This window comes from Notamacropus eugenii, chromosome 1 (genome assembly GCF_028372415.1).
Source record: "Notamacropus eugenii isolate mMacEug1 chromosome 1, mMacEug1.pri_v2, whole genome shotgun sequence".
NCBI classification, from domain to species: domain Eukaryota; kingdom Metazoa; phylum Chordata; class Mammalia; order Diprotodontia; family Macropodidae; genus Notamacropus; species Notamacropus eugenii.
In genome coordinates, this window is record NC_092872.1 from 237,298,211 (window position 1) to 237,318,465 (window position 20,255).

At 40.9% G+C, this 20,255-nt stretch overlaps 1 protein-coding gene across 2 annotated transcripts in view; it reads left to right on the forward strand.

Annotated features, from left to right (window-relative positions):
* Positions 1–16,088, forward strand: part of PLA2G12B (phospholipase A2 group XIIB) — a 40,894-nt gene extending 24,806 nt beyond the window's left edge. The window contains exons 2-4 of one of the 2 annotated variants that reach the window (XM_072628222.1): positions 5,029–5,117; positions 10,796–10,961; positions 15,514–16,088. In XM_072628222.1, the coding sequence (XP_072484323.1) occupies positions 5,029–5,117; positions 10,796–10,961; positions 15,514–15,632 (374 nt within the window). In that variant the 3' untranslated portion in view covers positions 15,633–16,088. The remainder of the gene's footprint in view (positions 1–5,028; positions 5,118–10,795; positions 10,962–15,513) is intronic. The other variant, XM_072628223.1, reaches the window with a different exon arrangement.
* Positions 16,089–20,255: the final 4,167 nt, after the last annotated feature.

A 20,255-nucleotide genomic window follows, 5' to 3' on the forward strand; every position in this document is an offset into this window, starting at 1 on the left:
TCTGCCTCTTCTACCAAGTAAGAACTCTTCCAGAGTTTTCCTGATGTTGTACAACTGTCCTCTAGCTTTTGAATCATGGAGGAAGGATTCCTGAGCACTGAGGTCACTAGTAATCCATTTCAAGCCTGAAAATCGAATGCCCAATGAAAAACTGCTTTCTCTTTTCTTTAGAGTGGTGTTGCCTGATAGAATCAGAGATGCTTGGCTTCAGCCTTGGTTTGACTTGGTCTATGCATCATCTAATGGCTCACATTTACAAAGCTCTAGAAGGTTTACCAAGGAGAATCTTGCCATGGCTGTTGACTCTCTTGGGCCAGCTACTTCTCTTTTGGGATTCATTTACCTCTTTTGTAAAATATGAGGGCCAACTTAGTGAAAACAGAAAAAAATACATCTTTTTTCTTTCCTTAAAGAGGCAGTGGACTATGAGTATAAAATATTGTGTATGATTCATTGTACTTGATTACTTGTTGGGTGGAGATGGGGGCTGGGGTACCCAGAAATGACTGTGATATAAAAACAGAAAGAATCAATGAATTTTTACTTTAAAATGAAATAGGGGGGGGCGCGGAGCCAAGATGGCAGAGTAGAAAGACGCACATACACATAGCTCTGAACCCACAACCCATAGAATGGCTACAGGGAAGTAACTCACGGCAAATTCCGCACCCAGAGGCCACGGAACATAGGAGCGAGGGAGATTTCTGTTCCAGAGAGACCTGCAAACCTCTCGCGGGGGGGTCCTTTGCGCTGCGGACTGGGCGCCGGGACTGGGAGCTGAGTGCAGCCCTGCCGCGGCCGCGGCACCGAGAGGAAAAGATCCGAGCAGGCTTCACAGACAGGATCTCCAGCGGCCACGCGGGTCCCTCCACCCACAGAGGGATCTGCAAACCTCTCGCAAAAGGTCCGTCGCGCTGCAGACACAAAGCCCAGCCCAGACCTGCTGCGGCCACGGCTGCGGCACCGAGAGAAAGAGATCTGAGCAGGCTTCAGGGTCGGGATCTCCAGCGGCCGCACAAGTCCCTCCACCCACAGGTGACAGGGGTGGGTGAGAGAGTCTCTTTGGCGGGTCGAGAGGGGAGTGGGGTGCCCCCATAATTCAGGCCCCCCCCGGGAGGTAGAAGCTGAGAGGCAGCTGCAGACAGGGGCTCCCCAAGCGGACGGGAGCTTGAATCCATTGCGGAAGGTCTGCGCATAAACCCCCTGAGGGAACTGAGCCTGAGAGGTGGCCCTGCCCCGATCTCAGCACCAGATCATAATCTCATACTGAATAGCAGCCCTGCCCCCTCCAAAAGCCCTGAGGCTGGAAGCAGCATTTGAATCTCAGACCACAAACACGGGCTGGGAGGATCAGGAGGTGAGGTGGGTGTGAGGAAAATATTCAGAGGTCAAGTCACTGGCTGGGAAAATGCCCAGAAAAGGGAAAAGAAATAAGACTATAGAAGGTTACTTTCTTGGCGAACAGGCATTTCCTCCCTTCCTTTCTGATGAGGAAGAACAATGCTTACCATCAGGCAAAGACACAGAAATCAAGGCTTCTGTGTCCCAGCCCACCCAATGGGCTCAGGCCATGGAAGAGCTCAAAAAGAATTTTGAAAATCAAGTTAGAGAGGTGGAGGAAAAGCTGGGAAGAGAAATGAGAGACATGAAGTCAAAGCATGAACAGCAGATCAGCTCCCTGCTAAGGGAGACCCAAAAAAATGTTGAAGAAATTAACACCTTGAAAACTAGCCTAACTCAATTGGCAAAAGAGGTTCAAAAAGCCAATGAGGAGAAGAATGCTTTCAAAAGCAGAATTAGCCAAATGGAAAAGGAGATTCAAAAGCTCACTGAAGAAAATAGTTCTTTCAAAATTAGAATGGCACAGATGGAGGCTAAGGACTTTATGAGAAAGCAAGAAATCACAGAACAAAGAGAGAAGAATGGAAAAATGGAAGATAATGTGAAATATCTCATTGGAAAAACAACTGACCTGGAAAATAGATCCAGGAGAGACAATTTAAAAATTATGGGACTACCTGAAAGCCATGATCAAAAGAAGAGCCTAGACATCATCTTTCATGAAATTATCAAGGAAAACTGCCCTGAGATTCTAGAACCAGAGGGCAAAATAAATATTCAAGGAATCCACAGAACACCGCCTGAAAGAGATCCAAAAAGAGAAACTCCTAGGAACATTGTGGCCAAATTCCAGAGTTCCCAGGTCAAGGAGAAAATACTGCAGGCAGCTAGAAAGAAACAATTCAAGTATTGTGGAAATACAATCAGGATAACACAAGATCTAGCAGCCTCTACATTAAGGGATCGAAGGGCATGGAATAGGATATTCCAGAAGTCAAAGGAACTAGGACTAAAACCAAGAATCTCCTACCCAGCAAAACTGACTATAATACTTCAGGGGAAAAAATGGTCTTTCAATGAAATAGAGGATTTTCAAGTATTCTTGATGAAAAGACCAGAGCTGAAAAGAAAATTTGACTTTCAAACACAAGAATGAAGAGAACCATGAAAAGGTGAACAGCAAAGTGAAGTCATAAGGGACTTACTAAAGCTGAACTGTTTACATTCCTACATGGAAAGACAATATTTGTAACTCTTGAAACATTTCAGTATCTGGGTACTGGGTGGGATTACACATGCACACACGCTCACATACACAGAGACAGAGTGCACAGAGTGAATTGAATAGGATGGGATCATATCCTTAAAACAAAATGAAATCAAGCAGTGAGAGAGAAATATATTGGGAAGAGAAAGGGAGAAATTGAATGGGGCAAATTATCTCTCATAAAAGAGGCAATCAAAAGACTCATTAGTGGAGGGATAAAGAGGGGAGGTGAGAGAAAAACATGAAGTCTACTCTCATCACATTCCACTAAAGAAAAGAATAAAGTGCACACTCATTTTGGTAGGAAAACATATCTCACAATACAGGAAAGTGGGGGATAAGGGGACAAGCAGGGTGGGGGGGATGATAGAAGGGAGGGCATGAAGAGGAGAGTGCAATTCGAGGTCGACACTCATGGGGAGGGATAGGATCAAAAGAGAATAGAAGTAATGGGGGACAGGATAGGTTGGAGGGAAATATAGTTAGTCCTATACAGCACAACTATTATGGAAGTCATTTGCAAAACTCCACAGATTTGGCCTATATTGAATTGCTTGCCTTCCAAAGGGAAGGGGTGGAGAGGGAGGGAGGTAAAGAAGGTGGAACTCAAAGTGTTAGGATCAACTGTCGAGTAATGTTCTTGCCACTAGGAAATAAGAAAAACAGGTAAAGGGGTATAGAAAGCTATCTGCCCCTACAGGACAAAAGAGAAGATGGAGACAAGGGCAGAGAGGGATGATAGAAGAGAGAGCAGATTGGTCATAGGGGCAATTAGAATGCTTGGTGTTTGGGGGGGGAGGGGATAAAAGGGGAGAAAATTTGTAACCCAAAATTTTGTGAAAATGAATGTTAAAAGTTAAATAAATAAACTTAATAAAAAAAAAATGAAATAGGGGGGGCTAAGCTAAATGATCTCGAAGTTCCATTGAAGTTTTGAATCTTGGACCTGGTCCTTGCTTTCAAGGAATTTCCCTTCTGCTGCTACTATGATACCCATGAGAATGTTGGCCAAAGTGGTAGGGACAATTTCTCTCTAGGGAGTGGGGGTTGAGGGTGGAGTCAAAGAAAGCTTCTTGGAGGAGGTTCTCCAGAGTTAGATCTTAAAGGGGATGGAAAAGATTTCCATATGTGGGAATGGCTGGGGTCAAGGACTGTGTCATGAGCATGAAGATGGAAGGGAAAGGATAAGATGGGGAAATGGTGAGTTTGTCCAATTTGGTGTGAATGTAAAGAGCACGGAGGGAAGTGATGTGAGAAAAGACTGGAAAGGGAGGTTGAAAACTCAGCTATCAAGTGAAGGATACATTTTATTACATAATGATGAGGAATCATTGATGATTTTAGGGGGCTCACGTGGTCAGACAAATGCATTAGGAAGACAAAGCTGTAAAAAAAAATGCATCAGAGTGGAAGAGGCTGGGGGTAGTGAGATAGGTTAAAAACTTTAAAATAACGATGTTGAGATGCTAAAAAAAAAAGATCTAAAGTGGTTTAGGATCCGTGAAGGTAGAAAAAAGGTGACTGATACCAAGGTGCTCACATTCCAAGACTTTGACTGCAGATCTATGCGACCCACCTATACCTCCCTTTTCTGGTGCAGAGACATTGAAGGGTGTAGCGTTGGGCTGCTCATCTATCTATGTTAGACTCATAGGGTCATAGCTTTAGAGCAAGAAAGGAACTTAGCAGGAATCTAGCCCAGTTCTCCCATTTTACAGATGAGAAAACTGAGGCCCAGATAAGTGAAGTGAATTTTCCTAGGTCACACAGGTAATGAATAGTAGAATTGCGATTTACTTTGAATTCAGTATTCTTTCTTTGCTTCTTTTTTTTTAGCAAGTACTTGATAAATTCATTGTTTATCTAAATGTAACTAGCTACTATTGCTCTCTGAGAAATGACAAGGGAAATTTGTAAAATTGTGGGGAGTCTTGTATAAACCAAGATGGACTGAAGAAAGCAGCACCAGGAAAATAGACATTATGACTATATTAATATAAGTGCAGATAGCACTAAAAGACAATAGAATTCAGAAAAATGTAATTGGTTATAGAACACAGATAATGAGAATACGTTTCTTTCCTCCTAGTAGCGAGGTAATGGACTATGGGTTCAGAATGTACATAACTATGTTATGTACTATAACTATATGCTAGTACAAACTATGGGTTATATATACTTTTAGATGTGGTTGTTACAGTTATAAGTTTTGCTTAAGTGATTTTAAAAATTGCTATAAGGAAAAATTCAGAGCAGGGAGCATTTCAGGAAATGATTACGAGGCAAAGCCCATGTTGTTAATAAAACTTTAAAATAAATAAACACAGTCATGTTGGTCACTGTTATTGTTTGATGAATGCTCTGACACAGTACGCTGCTAAAGGTTTCTTTCTGATTTTCTCCCCTCTCTTTCCTGACAGGGAAGGCACCAATGCCCAGGCCTGGCTACAAGCCGCAGGAGCCCAACGGCTGCAGCTCTTACTTTCTGGGTCTCAAGGTACCAAACAGTGTATGTACTGCTAACACTTTACTTACAACCTGGTATGATTTTACTAATTAGGATTATGAATCAAATAGTGATCCTTGGGGGCAAGATCATGGGAGAATCCTTGCCAGTAAAATCATAATCACTTTTTGCTGGAGAAAAAAAAGTCATTTTCTTTTTCTTTTTCTTTTTTTAATAATTGAATTTATTTATTTAACTTTTAACATTCATTTTCACAAAATTTTGGGTTACAAATTTTCTCCCCTTTTATCCCCTCCCCCCCCCCAAATACCAAGCATTCTAATTGCCCCTATGACCAATCTGCTCTCTCTTCTATCATCTCTCTCTGCCCTTGTCTCCATCTTCTCTTTTGTCCTGTAGGGCCAGATAGCTTTCTATACCCCTTTACCTGTATTTCTTATTTCCTAGTGGCAAGAACATTACTCGACAGTTGATCCTAACACTTTGAGTTCCAACTTCTTTAGCTCCCTCCCTCTCCACCCCTTCCCTTTGGAAGGCAAGCAATTCAATATAGGCCAAATCTGTGGAGTTTTGCAAATAACTTCCATAATAGTTGTGTTGTATAAGACTAACTATATTTCCCTCCATCCTATCCTGTCCCCCATTACTTCTATTCTCTTTTGATCCTATCCCTCCCCATGAGTGTCGACCTCGAATTGCACTCTCCTCCCCATGCCCTCCCTTCTATCATCCCCCCCACCCTGCTTATCCCCTTATCCCCCACTTTCCTGTATTGTAAGATAGGTTTTCCTACCAAAATGAGTGTGCATTTTATTCTTTCCTTTAGTGGAATGTGATGAGAGTAGACTTCATGTTTTTCTCTCACCTCCCCTCTTTATTCCCTCCACTAATGAGTCTTTTGCTTGCCTCTTTTATGAGAGATAATTTGCCCCATTCCATTTCTCCCTTTCTCCTCCCAATATCTTTCTCTCTCACTGCTTGATTTCATTTTTTTTTTAGATATGATCCCATCCTCTTCAATTCACTCTGTGCACTCTGTCTCTATGTATGTGTGTGTGTGTGCATGTGTGTGTGTGTAATCCCACCCAGTACCCAGATACTGAAATGTTTCAAGAGTTACAAATATTGTCTTTCCATGTAGGAATGTAAACAGTTCAACTTTAGTAAGTCCCTTATGACTTCTCTTTGCTGTTCACCTTTTCATGGTTCTCTTCATTCTTGTGTTTGAAAGTCAAATTTTCTTTTCAGCTCTGGTCTTTTCATCAAGAATGCTTGGAAATCCTCTATTTCATTGAAAGACCAATTTTTCCCCTGAAGTATTATACTCAGTTTTGCTGGGTAGGTGATTCTTGGTTTTAGTCCTAGTTCCTTTGACTTCTGGAATATCCTATTCCATGCCCTTCGATCCCTTAATGTAGAGGCTGCTAGATCTTGTGTTATCCTGATTGTATTTCCACAATACTTGAATTGTTTCTTTCTAGCTGCTTGCAATATTTTCTCCTTCACCTGGGAATTCTGGAATTTGGCCACAATGTTCCTAGGAGTTTCTCTTTTTGGATCTCTTTCAGGCGGTGTTCTGTGGATTCCTTGAATATTTATTTTGCCCTCTGGTTCTAGAATCTCAGGGCAGTTTTCCTTGATAATTTCATGAAAGATGATGTCTAGGCTCTTCTTTTGATCATGGCTTTCAGGTAGTCCCATAATTTTTAAATTGTCTCTCCTGGATCTATTTTCCAGGTCAGTTGTTTTTCCAATGAGATATTTCACATTATCTTCCATTTTTCCATTCTTCTCTCTTTGTTCTGTGATTTCTTGCTTTCTCATAAAGTCCTTAGCCTCCATCTGTGCCATTCTAATTTTGAAAGAACTATTTTCTTCAGTGAGCTTTTGAATCTCCTTTTCCATTTGGCTAATTCTGCTTTTGAAAGCATTCTTCTCCTCATTGGCTTTTTGAACCTCTTTTGCCAATTGAGTTAAGCTAGTTTTCAAGGTGTTATTTTCTTCAACATTTTTTTGGGTCTCCTTTAGCAGGGAGCTGATCTGCTGTTCATGCTTTGACTTCATGTCTCTCATTTCTCTTCCCAGCTTTTCCTCCACCTTTCTAACTTGATTTTCAAAATTCTTTTTGAGCTCTTCCATGGCCTGAGCCCATTGGGTGGGCTGGGACACAGAAGCCTTGACTTCTGTGTCTTTGCCTGATGGTGAGCATTGTTCTTCCTCATCAGAAAGGAAGGGAGGAAATGCCTGTTCACCAAGAAAGTAACCTTCTATAGTCTTATTTCCTTTCCCTTTTCTGGGCATTTACCCAGCCAGTGACTTGACCTCTGAATATTCTCCTCACACCCACCTCGCCTCCTGATCCTCCCAGCCAACGTTTGGGGTCTGAGATTCAAATGTTGCTTCCAGCCTCAGAGCTTTGGGCGGGGGCAGGGCTGCTATTCAGTGTGAAATTAAGTTCAGATGGTGAGGTCGGGGCAGGGCCGCCTCTCAGGCTCAGTTCCCTCAGGGAGTTTATGCACAGACCTTCAACAATGGATCCAGGCTCCTGTCTGCTAGGGGAGCCCTGGTCTGCCGCCACCCCTCAGCTTCTGCCTCCTGAGGGGGCCTGAGCCATGGGGGCACCCCACTCCCCCCTCAACCTGCCAAAGAGACTCTCTCACCAACCCCCGTTACCTGTGGGTGGAGGGACTTGTGCGGCCGCTGGAGATCCCGTCCCTGAAGCCTGCTCGGATCTTTTCCTCTCGGTGTCCCGGCCGCGGCAGGGCTGTACTCAGCTCCTAGTCCTGGCGCCCAGTCTACGGTGCGAAGGACCTTTTGCGAGAGGTTTGCAGGTCTCTCCGGAACAGAAATCTCCCTAGCTCCAATGTTCTGTGGCCTCTGGGTGCAGAATTCGCCGTGAGTTACTTCTTTGTAGATGTTCTATGGGTTGTGGGTTCGGAGCTATGTGTATGTGCGTCTTTCCACTCTGCCATCTTGGCTCCACCCCCCCAAAAAAAGTCGTTTTCAAAGTAGGTGACTGTGACTTTGTCCTTCCTCAGGGATAGCTATCCCTTCTGGAGAGAGACCTTGTTCAGTTTCAAAGGTTTGAAGACAGTACTGCCTCCCCCAACTCAACCCTCAGGGTTTTCACTACCACTCACAGAATCACAGAAAAGCAAAGTTGGAAAGGACATTAGCATCTGTCTAGTCCTTGTATGGTCTCTGATCTTTTGATTGAAGACCGCCAATGATAGGGCACCCACCGTAAGCCCATTCTACTTGTTGTCAGTTTACCAGGCAACAAGCCTGTTCCCATTTCTGTCCCTTCTGCCAAGCAGAATGAATCTAATCTATTTTCCACATGATGACCCATCCGATCATTGAAAAAAACTATTTCCCCCTTTGTCCTCATCACCCAAATCTTCTTTGTTGATGCTAAATATCTCTTGGTTGTTCCACTCCAGTATATCATTGTCCTTCCTAAAAGTATGTTGCCCAGAACTGAACACAATATTCTGTACAAAGGAACTCCTATCACCTTCCTAGTCCTGGAGGTGATGACTACAGACCCAAGATTTCATAAGGTGTTTTGGCTGCCTCTGCACACTGATGACTCATCTTGTAATTCTCTAAAGGACTTAGATTATTTTTCTTCCAAACTGCTGTGTAGCCATACCTCGTCTTGCTCTTATGAAAGTGATTTGTTTTTCCATGTTTAAGACTCTGTGCCCATCAGCACTAAATTTCATCTTGCTTGTTCATCTAGCCTGTTGAGATCTTTTTGGATCCTGATCCTGTCATCCAATGTGTAAGCTCTCTCTCTCTTTCTCTCTCTCTCTGTCTTTCTCTCTTTCTCCTCCTTTTTCTCTCATTCTCTCTCTCTCTCACATACACACACACACGCACAAATATTTGTGTTATCTGCACACTTGATAAGTATCCCATCTATGACTTTATCCAAGTCTTCGATATTAGTCTCATCTCCATCGCTTAGCGGTGGTGGGGCTCTAGGCATGTCATCTAACATCTGCAGGCCTCAGTTTCCTCATCTGTAAAATGAGAGAGTGGAACAAAATGATCTCTTAGGTCCCTTCATGCTCTAAATATATGATTCTAGGAAAGTTACATGTGAAAGATACTAGGAATAAATCTGAGACTACAAAGGCTTTGTTGATTTCCCACCCGAACTGGCTTTAAATTTAATAAAGTTTGGCTTAAACAGTCTTTTGTAGCTTCTGTACTCTGATTTGCTCTACAATAACATTATTATATTGAAAGACTCACTAAGGAAGATTTTCTGCAGCTACTCCATTCACCATTGTCCTTCACAAACAGGTGCTCTCTGTTCTCATTCCTGATTTGTCCACTGTTGATGGCACCATCATCTTCCTGCTACCCAAGACCTTTTAATCATTCTAGACTTAGCTTTCTCCTCCTACATTGAATTAGTCACCCAGCCTTATAATTCTCATTTGAAAAAATATCATCTCTTGAATTTGCAATTTATTTTCAATTTACATACATTACGTTGAAGGAACCTCTGAACAACTCTGTGAAGAGGATGCTACAGGTTTATTATTTCCACTTTACAGCTTAGGAAACTAAGTCTCCAGAGTTAAGTGATTTGCTAATGGGTCAGACAGCATGTGGGATTTGAACCCATGTCTTCCTGGTACCAGATCCAGGACTCTCTTTAATGTACCGTGTTGCTTCTTAGTCATCTCTGACCCAATCATCATTTATGTAATCTGGAGAATAACTTTCTACAGATGCCATTTTCATTACTTCACTCCTTTCTTCCCTGAATTTCCATTGTATTAAGTCTAAACGCTAAACTCTCATTGCTTTTCCAATCCACTTGTCAATCTTACCTTTTGTATTACTCCTTTGCTACAGGTCTCAGATTAAATCTAAACTATTGAGATCACTGTCCCTCATGCATTTGCACATATGTTTCTTTACAGTTTTAATTATCTCTGTTTCCCAATGTGTCCCTCAATATCTTCAAATCCTGCTTCCACCAGGAAGCCCTCCATGCTTGATGCTGCATGTTGTGCTGTGATGATTTGTTCCTGTCTAAAGTTTATTTGATAAATGTATTTTTTTCGCATGGGATATTATAATCTCCTTGAGGGTAGATGACTACTTCCATATCTCCCCACCTTCCACCATGTACAATACTTAATACGGTGCTATATATAGGAAAGACTCTTCAATAAATAATTTGGACATAGTGACCAAAGAGAGGAGAAATGAGCTATTCAAGGTCATGTAGTAAATTGGTAGCAAAATCCAAGATCCTCAGTCTTCCCCTCTGCTTAAGCCCATTATCCCATGAGGCTTCTCATTCAGTTGCGTCTTCCTCACCCCATTTAGGGTTCTCTTGGCAAAGATACTGGAGTGGTTGGTCATTTCCTTCTCTAGCTCATTTTACAGATGAGGAAACTGAGGCACACAGGTTAAAGTGACTCGCCCAGGATCACACAATAAGTGTCTGAGACTGAATTTTAACTCAATTTTTCCTGACTCTAGGTCTGGCACTCTATCCACTGTGCTACCCAGCTTCCTCAATCAGGCTTCTATATGGATTTAAATGAACAAATTCTCTTAGCCTTAGAAACAACTGACTTTGGGTCAGGATGTCACTCATAAGGAGTTTGGGGGAACAATAATGCCTTGACCCTCTTTCCAGAGCCCTAGGGCTCTGAATATAAGATCCTTTTCTTGCTCTCTTCTCTCAGATGGACTTGGGCATCCCAGCAATGACCAAATGCTGCAACCAGCTGGATACCTGCTATGACACATGTGGTGCCAACAAATACCGCTGTGATGCCAAGTTCCGTTGGTGCCTCCACTCCATCTGCTCAGACCTCAGGCGCAGCCTGGGCTTCGTCTCCAAGGTGGCAGGTAATACATAGCCTCATCTCTACACAGGGAGGCAGTTCCTGCCTTCTCTTACTCTAGTGACCTGAACCCCCTTTTACCATTGGATGCAATGGGGAGAGATCTGCAGAACATGTGGAATATTGTGACTGCTTCAGGAAAGGAGGGACAGGATTCTAGACACTATCCCAGGAAAATCCTTGCTGCCAGGGGCTTCTGATACCAAGTCTGTTATTAATAATATTAACCAGCATATTTTAAGGTTTGCATAGGTTATCTCATTTGATCTTCACAACAATCCTGTGAGGTAGGTGCTATTATAATCCCCATATCACAGCTGTGAAAAATGAGGCTGAGAGATGTTAAATGACTTGCCAAGGGTCACACAGCTAGTAAATTTCTGAGGTGAGATTTGAGCTCAGGTTTTATGAACTCTAAGACCAACACTCTATCCACTGTACCATACAAACAATCTAATGGGTGGGATCCCATTTAATTCATTGTAGAGGAATTAAATTATCTCCTCTTTAAAAAAAAAATCTCACAAGTTGAATTAAATTCTACAACCAGTCTTGGTCATCAGAGTTGTAATGAGGATTATTTTCACCTGGGGCAAAAAAAAGTTGGGAAAAAACTGTTGGGTTGTGGTGGGGAAGTTCAGCATGAATGAAAGTCTTACTTTGGATGTAGCTCATCTAGAAGGGAAAGGCTGACCTTGTCCCCTTCAGGGCTGGGAGAAAAGAAATCCCCAAGAGAAAGATTGGTTGTGCCCCTTAACACAGGTGGAGAGAAGACTCTGAGGGAAGGGTCCGGGATGGTGGTTGCTGCAAGGAAGATCCTTTCCTCATCTCACATAGAACGAAACCTGGGTTATCCCATGATAATTAATGGTCTGTTGATCATGCATTCTGCTATTCTAATACATATCAGAAATTCTCTCTTTGAGGTAATTGTTCCCTCCTCTATTTTTACTGGAGATTGAGAAAGCTGGTCATGGTTTTCTGTATAAGGAAATTTCATATTCATACTTGCTGAAAAGTCTTTAGCTGGGGCATGACCATCAGTTGGGGGAATGGCTGAACAAGTTATGATATATAAATGATGAACTGCCATAGTACTGTAAGAAATGACGAAGGGGATGACTTCAGAGAAACCTGGGAAGACTTTTATGAACTGATGCAGAATGAAATGAGCAGAACCAGGAGACCAATTCATACAATTACAGCAAATTGTGAAAGATAATCCACTTTGAAAGATTTAGGAACTGTGATCAACACACTAAAAAACCATAATTCCAAATGACTCATGATGAAACATGCTACCAATCTCCTGAGAAAGAAGTGATGGACTCAGAGTGCAGATTAAAGTATATTTTCTTCTCTTTCTTCCTTGTTCAATTCTTTTTTTGACAACGGCTAGTGTGGAAATTAGTTTTGCATGACTATGCATGTTTTTAATAGGTCTTATTTTTCCTGTCTTCTCAATGGGTGGGAAAAAGGAGAAGGGAAGGAGAGAATTTGGAATTGAAAATAAAATGAAATTGAATTTTTTAAAGAAGTCCTCAGAAGACTTGCATGAGCTGATGCAAAGTGAAATTTACTGTGTATAAAGTAACAGCAACATTGTCAGATGATCAGCTGTGAATGACTTAGCTATTCTCAGCAATACGATGATCCATGACAACTCTGAAGGACTTAAGATGGAAAATACTATCCAACCCCAGAGAAGAACTGATGGTGTCTGAAAACAGATTGAAGTGTACTTTTTTTAAACTTTATTTTTCTTGATTTTTTTTGTTTTGTCTGTTTTCTTTCACAACATGACTATTATGGATATGTTTTGCATGACTACACATGTATAACCCATATAAAACAGCTTGCTTTCTCAGTGTAGGGTGGGTTGGGGAGGGAGAAAGGAGAGAATTTGGAAATCAAAGATTCAAAAATGAATGTTAAAAATTATTTTTCATTTAACTGGGGAAAAACTTTTAAAAATAAATATTAAATATTTTTAAAATGCCTCAAAGATAAAGAAAGTCCTTAGTTGCTGTTCCCTTTCTGGGAAAATTTTTCTAGTGCCTCTTGGAGGGTTTTCTTCTTTAGCTTTGGGTATGTGAAGCCAAAGATGTACTGCCAGCTGTTAACACTATGTATTTTTAAAGGGTAACATTACAGCCTTAGACAGGTCAAACAATTGGCCTCAGTTCCCAGGGAAAGGCAGCATCAGAGAGTGGCTTGGGACTTGTTCATAGGTCTATGTTTAGAGGATAATAATCAACTCTCAAAATAAATGTGTAAGAGTCTAAAGGAATGAACTGTTAATCTGGAGAAAAAATGGGCCCCAGGAGATGGAGTGTCTGTCTGTTTATCTACATCTAGTCTAATAGTTCCAGCAGTGGATGAGAAAGTACTGGCTGCTAACCCCACACCAGGTCAAGACATTTTACACCCAAGTAATTGGCTTATCTACCTTTCATCTACAACTCAAAGATGGAAAACTGAAATAAACGGGATAGCTTTCGATCTGCTCTTTCCCCTGTGTCTCTCCACTGGGGAGTGCAGGCTAGACTGTAGTGAATGAATTGAAAGTCACTGAGGTTCTTCACAGGGGAAGTACTTTAGAAGGGAATTGTTTATTGTAGGTGAAATTACTGTCCAAAGGGCTATTATGATGGGGCAGGTTGGAGGAGGGGGAGGCAAGGGATAAAGCATTTATGAAGTACCTACTAGGTGTGAGGCACTATGCTAAGCACTTCTTTTAATATTACCTTACTTGATCGGACTGGATAGCAGTTCACCTGAAAGATATGGGGGCTTTGGTGGACTGCAAATTTAATATGAGTTAACAGGACAACATAAGAACTAAAAAAATGAGCAAATTCTTTTTAAAACTGCATATAAGAGAGGCATAGAATCTGGGGACTGAAGAGCCAGCCTGGCGTGATGGCTAGTTCCCTGAACTTGGAGTCAGGACCTGGGTGTAAGCTATATTTCTGACATTTATAAGGGCTGTGTGACTTTCATCTATAAAGTGAAGAGGCTGGATTTGATGGTCTCTAGGGTCCTGGTTAACTCTAAATCTATGACCATATTAATAGGAAGATTGTGGTCCTACTACACCCTGGTCAGGCCATATCCAATGTAATTTAAAGGATGGCATGATGCCCACCAGGATTTTGGTTCAATGCCACCTCAAATGATGAAAAAGTCAGTGGTCCTGCTTTATTAAGGACCCACTATATGCCAGGCACTGTGCTAAGAGCAACAGGAACAACAACAAAAAGTTTAAAAACATTTGTCCACCATGAAGGAGCTCACAATCTATGGAGGTGGTGGTGGGGGAGAATACAGACAGACTTAAGAGTGTCCAAAGAAGGATGAAGGATTCTGATGAATATTGAGGCCATGTCACACAAAGCCTTGTCAGTTGAAGGAAATGAGTGGGTTAGCTTGGAAAAGAGAATGTTTAAAGCGAACATGATAGTTACTTTCAAATATTTGACGACACCATCCAGTAGAGGAAAGATTAGGTTTGTTCTGTGTGAAAGGTGCAGAAAGAGAGATTTAGGCTCCAAGTAAGGGAGGATCTTTCTAATAATTAGCTCTATCTCAAAGCAACTTGGGAGGTAGGCAGTGAGTGGTGGGCTTGAGTCAGGGGTGTGCTGAAACCAGTTTGAACCAGCTCTCAAAAGTGGTTGTTAAATTTCTAATATGAGCATTTAAACCTCAGAAATGGGTAAACACAAGTCAGAGCTTGTTGATTGTCTAGACTTAAGAAAATGAGAGAGAAAATCTTAATGTTGTAGATTAAACTTAAAAGCCTACCCTGTGTACGTTCCCACCACCCACCACTCACTCCTAGCCTAAGAGACTCCTTTTCAAGTAAAATATGCAGGGCAATCTGACTCAGGGGTGGGTCAGACTAAATGACCTCTGAGAGTCCTTCTCCCTCAGAGATTCTGTGGTTCTGAGCCCACAAGGATGTATGGTGACTGTGTTCTTGGCGTGGTAGACGGACTCTAGTTTCTTTGCAAAATTCGGCGAAAGGATCCCAAATTTAAATGGATGCCTCTGCTTTCTCCCCATGCCTACAAGTCTTTCCCTCCTGGTTTTTGTGACTTCTTTCAGTCTCAGCTAAAGTCCCACCTTCTACAAGAAATCTTTCCCCATCTCACTTAATTCTGGTGCCTTCTCTTGCTGATTACGCCCAACTGATCTTGCCTGTTATCTTGTTTGTACATAGTTGGCATGTTGTCCTCTCACTAGACTAGGAACTCCTTGAGGGCAGGGGACTCTTTTCACCTTTTTTTATTGTTGTTCTTAGCAAGCACCTAGCATCTAGGGAGTGCTTGCATTGTCGCTGTTTGCTCTTTATTCTTAAAGAGAACCAGTGACATCAAGAGGGCGACGTCTTGACTTGAGTGCTTAATAAATACTGGGCAGCTGACTTTTTCACCATTTGGGTTGGCATTGGACCAAAATTCTGGTGGGTGTCATGCCATCCTCTAGCAATTACTCTATGCTTTGGGCTGACCCTGGACTACATCTTATCTCGTCTTTTCTCTTGTTTTGTGTAGCTTGTGATACACTTGCCGACACAATATTCAATACCGTATGGACCTTGGGCTGCCGACCATTCATGAACAGTCAGAGGGCAGCCTGCCTTTGTGCTGAAGAAGAGAAGGAAGAATTATGATGACGAGCTGGCTCCCCCTGCCCTTCCGTGAGACCACACCTGCCTGCATCCCTTCCCCCGAGGGCACAGTACAACCAGGAGATACTCCATCAGCTGCGTTCTATCCTTCCTTGTAACAGCCTAGCTACCACAGAGTAAGAGAGGTGGTGCAGTAAATTACAGCTTGGAAAGGGAGTCATGACTTCTGGGGAGACCTGCCTGACAGGGAGCAGGAGAGGGATTGGAAGCACTGATATCCCACTGCAAATCCCAGGAATTCCCCTGCCTGGGAAAACCGTTCACACAGAGAAAATACAACACAGACTCTGAGAGTTCTGGAGTTGAAGCTTGAATTCACACATGAACTTTGGGCAAATCTTGACTCTTGTGAGGGGGGTGATGGCTTTCCATCAGTCCATGCTTTGGTTGTCCCTTGATAGACACAATAAAGTGAACTTTTTAAAATCTTTGAAAAAAGCAGCTTTGAGTCATCCCCATTTAACTGATTCTAGTATCTTACACAGGAAAGCCATGAAATCTACTTGGTGAGTTTGCCTGGCATTCACTATCATCCTCGTAACTGATTAAAAAAAAAAGAGAAAGGATGTGCCTAGGTCTGGCTGTATCTCCCCCTGTTTATAATCAGACACATCAGGCGGAGTCATTTCCCTGGGATAGCAAAAAGACTGTTGGATTTGGAGACAAAAAAAACCTGCTCAGAATCCTAGCCAGAACCACTTTCTACTTGTTAGATTTTTGTCAGGTGGCACAGCGGATAGAGCACCAGCGCAGAGTCAGTAAGACTCATTTTTCTGAGTTCAGATCTTGCCTCAGACACTCACTAGCTGTGTGACCTTGGGCAAGTCACTTAACTCTGTTTGCCTCAGTTTTCTCATCTGTAAAATAAGCTGGAGAAAGAAATGGCAAACCACTCCAATATCTTTACCAAGAAAATTCCAAATGGGGACATGAAGAGTCAGACATGACCAAACTGATTCACAACAACTTGACTTGAAGTTCTTGGCGTATAAAAAGGGGAGGGAGATGGAACAGATAATTTCCAGCGTCTTTTGTAGGGCAAGGTATGTGGTAAGTGGATAGGGTATGGAACCCAGAGTTGGGAAAACTTGAGTTCGTAATCCAACCTCAGATTTACTAGTTGTATGACCCTGGGGAAGTCTCTTAACCTCTGTTTGCCTCAGTTTCCTCATCTGTAAAATGGGGATAATAACAGCACCTACTTCCTGGGGTTGTCTTAAGGATCAAATGAGATAATAATGAGTACATAGTAAACACTTGGTAGTTGTTAGTATTGCAGCTTTAAATCTATAGTCCCGTATCCCCTGATTGTTTGTGTTTCCCCCAGTTCCTTTTGCTTCTTTATATTTCCCAGAACTAGCTGGTACTCACTGGAGGAGCCTTTTAAAGGTTCTAGGATCCTAAAGGAAGGATGTCATTGGGAGTCATTCTCTAAGTAACTTCTATCTTCTTAATTTCTTCATTTTTAAAAGTTTCATTCATTTGTTCAATGAGTAATTATTGTACATTACCTACAACGCACAAGGCACAGTACTATTATACTCTAGGGCAAGGGTTATCAAGCATGCCATGCCAACCATAACACTCTCAAGTACCACCCAAACCAGTGCAATATTTAATATTAAAGGGACAAAATTAATATAATTATGTATCAATATTTAACAAAATAAAAATACAGAAAAATGTAGATAATATTACATTTTAAAACTAAGGCAACACACAGCCCACAGAGACCATTAAGAATAGGTTAGTTTGACACCACTGTTCTGGGGGAAACAAAGAAACATAGATATTATTACTGCCCTCAAGAAGCTATAATCTTGAACTAATTTCTCTACTTTTGGATTACAAATCAATGTGCCCTTCTCTCCATTGTCTGTGGTCCCCTGCTAGTGGTAGGGAATAATTTTCTTGACAAATATTGATATCTAGAGGAGAATACCCATCAGCATAGTGGAGAATATCATGTGGGATGCCTAGATCCTTAATAACTTTGTGGAACTGGATTGAATTGGAATGTAATATGTTTCACTTACTCAGCTTTGTCTTCTAATGTCCCTTTCCCAGCCTCCCCTGCATGACGAAAAATCTCTTTTCTTTGATTCATTTTGCTGATTTCCCTAAGGACAGTGCTTACTGTTGTCCCTTTCTTAATAAGAAGAGAGAAAGTCATGAGTCCTACACGTAAAACTTAAGGGCCATAATATAATTAAACTGAGTTTAATTCCTTATCTAAAAAGCAGATGGAAATCATTGACCATTTCTAGGATGATTTGTTAATCTTTTCTCCTGTTCTACTAAGTCTTCCAGACGCTTTTTTGGCTGTATAACAGGGCATCTTACTATGTTGTTTTAGTTATAATTCAGGCCAAGTACATCATCGAGAGAAATTCCATTTAAAATAATGGTAGGCAATATAAAATACTTGGGATTCTGCCTCCCAAGATGCACACAGGAACTATGTGAACACAATTACAAATACTTTTAACACAAGTAAAGATCCAAACAATTGGAAAAATATTAATTGTTCATGGGTAGGCCAAGTTAATTTGATAAAAATGATAATTCTACCTAAATTAAACTTACTTATCCATTGCCATATCAAGCAAACTGCCAAATAATTATTTTATAGAGCTAGAAAAAATAATAACAAAATTAATCTGGAAGGAAAAGAAAGTCAAGAATATCAAGGGCATCAATGAAAAAAAGTCAAAAGAAGACAGTCTAGCAGGACTAGATTTTCATCAAAACAATCTGCCACTTGCTAAAAAACAGAGTGGTGGATCAGTGGAATAGGTTAGATAGACAATATGCAGAGGTAAATCACCATAATAATTTAGTGTTTGATAAACCCAAAGATCCAAGCTTTCAGGGCAAGAACTCATTGTTCGGCAAAAACTTTTGGGAAAACTGGAAAGTAGTTTGGCAGAAACTAGGCCTACACCAACATCTCATACAATATATCAAGATAAAAGCAAAAAGGGCACATGATTTAGACATAAAAGGTGACATCATAAACAAATTAGAGGAGCATGGGAAAAATTACCTCTCAGATCTATAGTCAAGGGGAGAAGTTATGACCAATAAAGAGATAAAGAAAATTATGGGAGGCAAAATTACATGAAAATAAAAAGGTGTTGCACAAACAAAACCAATGTAGCTAAAATTAGAAGGAAAGCAGGACACTGGAAAAAAATTATAGCAATTTTCTCTGATAAAAGTCTCATTTCTCAAATATATGGGAAGCTGAGCTAAGTTATTGAAAATAAGAGCCATTCCCCAGTAGGTAAATGGTCAAAGGACATGAATAGTTTTCAAAGGCAGTTTTCAGAAGAATAAATCAAAGCTATCAACAGTCACATGGAAAAATGCTCTAAATTGCAACTAATTAAAGAAGTGCAAATTAAAACAACTCTGAGGTACCATTTCACATCTATCAAATGGCTAAAATGGTAGAAAAGGCAAACAAATACTGGAGGGGATATGGAAAAATAGGTATGCTAATGTAATATTGATGGAGTTGTGAACTGGTCCAACAATTCTGAAGAATAATTTGGAACTATTCTTGAAGGGTTATAAAGCTATGCAAACCCTTTGACATAACCTTACTCCCAATTCTGTATCCCAAAGAGATCAAAGAAAAAATGAAAAGAACCTGTATGTTCAAAAATATTTATAACAGTTGTTTTTGTAGAGCAAAAGAATTAGAAACCGTGGGGATGCCCATCAGTTAGGGCATGGCTGAACAAGTTGTGGGATATAATTGTGATGGAATACTATTGTGCTAGAAAAACTAATATGAACTGATGCAAAGTGAAGTGAGCAGAACCAGGGGAACACTGTATACTATAATGGCAATATTGTAATGATGATCAACTATGAAAGATTCAGCTATAAAAAAAAAATGTTGTCCACCTGCAGAGAGAAAACTGATAAATTCTGAGTGTAAATAATAGCTTTTTCCCACTATCTTTATTTTTCTTGTTTTTTTGCAACATGGCTAATATGTATGTGTATATGTATATATATATATATTTTTTACATGACTTCATATATATAAGGGGTATCATATTTCTTATCTTCTTAATGAGTGGAGAAGGAGCTAGAGAGGGAGAGTATTTTGGAACTCAAAATTTTAAAAATAATTGTAAAAAATAAAAAGCTACAGAATAAAGTCTAAAGCTTAAAAATAAAGTACATCATTAAATTGGGCTATCAGATTTAGAGCCAGAGAGAAGTTTAGTAATTTTTTATCCTATTTCATCTTCCTTATTTTACCAATGAGGATACATGACCAGACAGGTTAGGTGATTTAGCTGAGGTCACATAATCAGTAAGTAGCAGATTCAGGATTTGAACCTAGAATATCTAACTCTATATCGAGGGCTCTTTTCACAATACAATAGCTGTACTTAGCCATAACTGAATTGTGGGGTGCAGAGGGAACAATTTCAGTGTTATGCCATGGCACAAAGGACAGACAGTGTGACTGCTGATATATTCATTGCCTATCCCAGAAAAGGTGTACCTACAGATGTTGGCAGTAGAAGGTGGAGTGCAGGGAAGGGAGAAAGTACACAGAAGGAGAGGACCCCGGTAATAGCA